Genomic DNA, 5,000 nt, shown 5'->3' with positions numbered 1-5,000 from the left:
TATAGGTATGTATACCTGTGTATATGTTTGTATAGCCCTATATAGGTATGTATAAATGTGTATAGCCCTGTATGTCTGTATAGCTGTGTATAGCTATGTATATGTGTGTATAGCCCTTTATAGCTGTGTACAGCTCTTTATAGCGGCGTACAGCTGTGTATAGCTGTGTATATCTGTGTATAGCGTGTATATAGCTGTGTATAGCTGTATATAACCCTTTATAGCTGTGTATAGCTGTGTATAGCTGTGTCTAGGTATGTTAGCTGTGTATGATTACGTTGTGTACCTCCAGGACATAATATGTATGTAATGATATAATATGTATTGGGTACATAATAATTCCCCATACATGACGTACCTACCCATCTTTTCTCTCCGACCGCTGACCGATGAAATCCATTCGAAGAACTGCATGAAGGCCTCGGGAAAGAAAGTATCCATTGTGTTTGTTGACTTTTGTAAGGCATACGCCAGTGCGGACAGGTCCTGAGTAGCATAGAAGGTCACACTTACATGGAAATCAAGGTAAAAAATGGTTAGATGACACATTTTTCAGTTTAGTTAAGATGTGTTAAACATGGATGAGAAATTAAAGATTTCGAACCCTACTCTATTAAATGGAAATATAACGTTAACTTTAATAAGAGAAGATAGATTAATCTGTCAGTGACACAGACATACATGTACTCGGAAAAATCGAGCCGACCCTACCACTTTCTGATTACTAGTTCGGATGCTCTACCGCTGAGCTACAGGAGGCTCGTGAGAGTGAGGCAATTAAACTAGGTTCATGCTATCGAATGCTCATCGTTTCGACTCCTGTATGAGTACTCAGATTTTTTTCCGATAATGCCCGTGTCACTGGCAGATCAAAATCTCTTCTCGTTCGTTTACCGTCCGGCCTAAACATTTTCCATCACATTAACTATCAGAACTTGAATAGTTACCAACTATTCCCCGAAGTGGACCGGAGGTGGCTAGTGGCAGATAGCCACCGACACTGAGCTGAATAGTTGTTTTAATATATACAAAAACAATGAAATAATATAGCTCGTTTATCCCTGCAACGATGATTACAACATTTTCGGGCGGAAATCCAGATCAAGGTGCTTGAAGATGAATAGCAGAGGATATTCGTAGTTTGAGTAGCCAATCAGAGCGTGCCTTCAACGCTATCCAGAGTATTTTAGTATATACTAAATTCCGATATTGTTTTCTTCGATGTTTGGCACTTCGGTTTGAACAATTCGCAAAATCGATCCTGGAGCTTTGTTTGTTTTAAAAAACATACGCCAACATACCGCAGTAATTCAAATCTGACGTTAGTTTTGTCATCTCACAAAACATGGGCAAATCCTATAAATGTCCCTTTCAAATCTTGACTTCCCAAAATAGCACTTCGTTATCGAGTCCTCTCACTCTTCAACGTATACTCTAAACCAATCAACAAACATTCAGTCACCCATTCTTCAGTTTCGTTTTGCGGTATCATGACCGACTGAAGCAGTTTAAATATATCCAGGGTTTCTTACCAGTAGCATTGGTCTTTTGTTTCAGAATCTCTGCAGCAGCAGCCCGTGTCTGAATGGTGGAACATATCAAGCCGGATTTACTAGTAAAGGATGTCGATGCCTTTGTACCAATAGTTCCTTTGCGGGAATTCATTGCGAGGGTAATTTACAAAACGCTGATTTTAATATGAAAGCAAACTGAAACGCTTAATAACGCAGATGTTGGAAATCTGCTTTTAAATTTATCACGTAACCACAGATATAACAAAATTGCTTTCTTCCGTTACAAATATTTTTTTTCTTTTGTTACTTTCTTTCTTAGTTTTGCAAATAGCCAAACTCGAATGTTTAAGTGCTCGATGCTGGCAGTGACAAGATCATGATGACTAGCATTGGAAGCTAAAGAAATTTCCGTCTCAGTTGTAATTTTTCTTGTGAATAGTATCCATCTGTTGAGGCTCGGACTTGTTCACAACTTACTGAAACTGCTATCTACATTGGGTGAAGCAGTTCGTAGTTTCTGTAATCAACAGATGCCTCCATGAGCCTCTTTTTGTGTTGTTTGACCTTACGGAGTAAAAACCACGAAGTCCCCGGGCGAGGGTGTCTGACAAGTCTCAGTTTGGTATATTATGATTTCCTCTTCAGCAAAATTGTGCAGCCAATTGAAACGAATGGTTCCTGCAGCAGAGAGTGGAGTTTACATCATCGATCCTGATGGCAAAGGAAACTTAACGCCATTTAAAGTCACCTGCAACATGACTGACAAGAACGGAGTCGGCGTGACAATGATCAGTCACGACAGTGAGGAGAGAACGCATGTCAACGGATATGAATCAGGTGGTAGTTACTCACGTAACATTCAGTACACTGGAACAAGTTTGTCTCAGCTGGCGATGCTCACCAGAGTCTCCTCACACTGTGAACGGTTTATCAAGTATGAGTGTCTTCATGCTTTGATTTTTCGCCGCAAAGGTAGAGGAGGATGGTGGGTGTCGCGTAACTTAAAAAAGATGTTTTATTGGGGTGGAGCATCTGGTAATGGCAAATGTGCCTGCGGAATGACCAACTCATGCGCAAACTCCAGCTTTGGTTGTAACTGTGATAAGAATGACATGGTCTGGTGTGAAGACAGCGGTCTCCTCACTGACAAGACAAAGCTTCCAGTAAAACAGCTCAGGTTTGGAGATACTGGACACACCAGAGAGGAAGGTTACCACAAACTCGGAAAATTCAAATGCTATGAAATAGAATGATCTCAAGACACTCGGAAAATTCAAATGCTATGGAACAGCATGATCTCGAGAGATCTTATTTTAGTATCTGTTACAACTGTATCACGCACGTCATTTTAGTTAAATTCATGCCACGAAGATGCTGATAAAGTTAGATGGAACATAGTGTTATTCTCAAAAAAACTGTAGAACAACAGAAAATATAAAATATAAATCTTAAATCTTTAAAGGAAGTATTCTCCGCTATAAGATGAAGTTTCGTTTCATTTCTCAGCTATTCGCATCTCAGTAAACCAACACTAAATTGAAATCTTCTAGAATCATCAAATGAAAATTTTACTGAAATTCAAAAACATGAGCCTAACTGCCTCTTACTTAAAAGACCGATAAAACGACACGTACATGAGCTTATACTGGATAAAACACTCCTCATTAGAATTCTTTATTGCCCCCGCAAGGGACTTTGTCTGCTGAGGCAAATCCCGAGAAGAAGTTATTGTAGTCCTCTCCAAAGATTCGAACCCTCTACCATGATTAGACGTCCGAGATTACGTCTCCTCTGTATTAACCGATAAGCCATCTATTAAGCAAATGAAATGTGCCAGATGTTTTTTTCTTCCAATGAGTTTATAGAGATTACTTCATGGAAAATGCGCGCGTACGATTTTTTTTTACGAGTTGAGTAGTATCAGAAAAATCACTCGTTCGCTGCACTCTCTCGTTCGTTTTCTGATACGAAATAACAAGTGAATAAAAATCGTACAAAGCATTTTCCATGCTGTAGTTCGTTTATTTCGTAGGTACTGAAGTTTTTTTCGTGGTAGTGTTTGATAGACAAATTTATTTCGCACAAATGGAGTGGGGCGATGAAAGCAATAAACACTGGTTTAAAATCGCCCAACCGACAATTTTTTAAAATAAAATTTACACTTACTGTGTTTCAGATATTCCAAAGTAGTCTAAAGTGAAGAGTGTTTTTAGTTCGTTGCTTGTCAAAGTGTTACACACTCAAATCAGAAAAACGGTTTATTAAAGCACCAGCTCCGTACTTTTAACTACTCTCCGAGCATATTGGTTTTTACTCTCTACATTTCGTAGCATACATTGCGGATCCTGAGCTTACAGTCACACACTCAACAATAACATGTCACGCAGCCTACACACTTCCCCACCAAAATGAAAGTGTTCTTCAAAATATTACAAAACTATTTATCAGAGTTCTCGACACCTATGCTGTAGATGTTGCTTAATCTTTGTCTCTTTCTAGCGTTTTGCGCCTTTATCTGGAATCTTCAGATCTTAGATGAAGTTCCTCTCATGCCCTCTAGTAGTGGGCAAGTTGTAAGCAGCATGGCCATACGCAGAAAGAAAAGGGCGCTCCACGGTGAATAGCTGCCGTCTCTGGGGCTTGGATGGAGTTAACAAACTAACTGCTGACTACTGGTTCAACACACTGGTACTGTGGATTTCCCAGGGAGTTGTTAAGCCAGGATCTGCGACGGCCTCCTCTGACGCTGCGGTCGAGTCCGCACGTCCTGCTCAGCAATGTCCTCCCCCTCTGGCTGTTCAGTTTCATCATTTCCAGCACTCCCTTCATTTTCAGGTTGCGGTTCGTCTGATGGCCCATTGGTGCCCTCCGTTGTCGCTTGATTCTCGACTAAGTCTGAAGTCAAGTCCGTTTTTCTCTGTAAAGGACACGCCAAATCTTGAGGAGTGGAGATTACGTCATTGACCCTGACGGTGAAGGAGGCTTGGCACCATTTGAGGTAACCTGCGGCATGACTGTAAAGAATGGAGTTGGCGTGACAATCATCAGTCACGACAGTGAAAGCAGAACGCATGTCCAGGGATGTGCACCAGCTGGTTGTTACTCACGTGACATTAACTACAACGGGACGAGTCTGTCTCAGCTGGCGATTCTCAAGAATATCTCCTCACATTGTGAACAGTTTATCAAGTACGAGTGTCATGGTTCCATGATTTTTCGCAAAAAAAGTTTAGGTGGATAGCAGGTGTCACGTGACTCGAAGAACATGACGCATTTGGGGGAGCATCTGGTAATGACAAATGTGCCTGCGGAATGACCAACTCATGCGCAGACCCCAGCTATGGTTGCAACTGTGATAAGAATGACTGACAAGAAAAATCTTCCAATTAAACAGCTCAGGTTTGGAGACGTCACTCCACTTGAGGAAGTTTATTACACTCTCGGGAAATTCAAATGCTATGCAACAGCATGATCTCGCGAGTCTAT

At 40.9% G+C, this 5,000-nt stretch overlaps 1 protein-coding gene across 1 annotated transcript; it reads left to right on the top strand.

The window, feature by feature from the left end:
* Positions 1–513: 513 nt before the first annotated feature.
* LOC138010708 (neurexin-4-like) lies at positions 514–2,950 on the top strand. The gene is made up of 3 exons (XM_068857686.1): positions 514–525; positions 1,558–1,672; positions 2,160–2,950. The coding sequence occupies exons 1-3, from the start codon at positions 514–516 to the stop codon at positions 2,765–2,767; spliced, it is 735 nt and encodes a 244-aa protein (XP_068713787.1). The 3' UTR covers positions 2,768–2,950.
* Positions 2,951–5,000: the final 2,050 nt, after the last annotated feature.

The sequence above is a fragment of the Montipora foliosa genome, chromosome 1 (genome assembly GCF_036669935.1).
Source record: "Montipora foliosa isolate CH-2021 chromosome 1, ASM3666993v2, whole genome shotgun sequence".
NCBI lineage: Eukaryota > Metazoa > Cnidaria > Anthozoa > Scleractinia > Acroporidae > Montipora > Montipora foliosa.
The sequence above is the reverse complement of the archived record's forward strand: the minus strand, read 5'-3'. Positions and strand labels throughout refer to the sequence as shown.

Bases quoted from the DNA above. Each gene is read 5' to 3' on its own strand.
- LOC138010708 (XM_068857686.1), top strand. The intron at 1,673-2,159 runs GTAATTTACAAA...TTTCCTCTTCAG, and splicing joins TGCGGGAATTCATTGCGAGG to CAAAATTGTGCAGCCAATTG.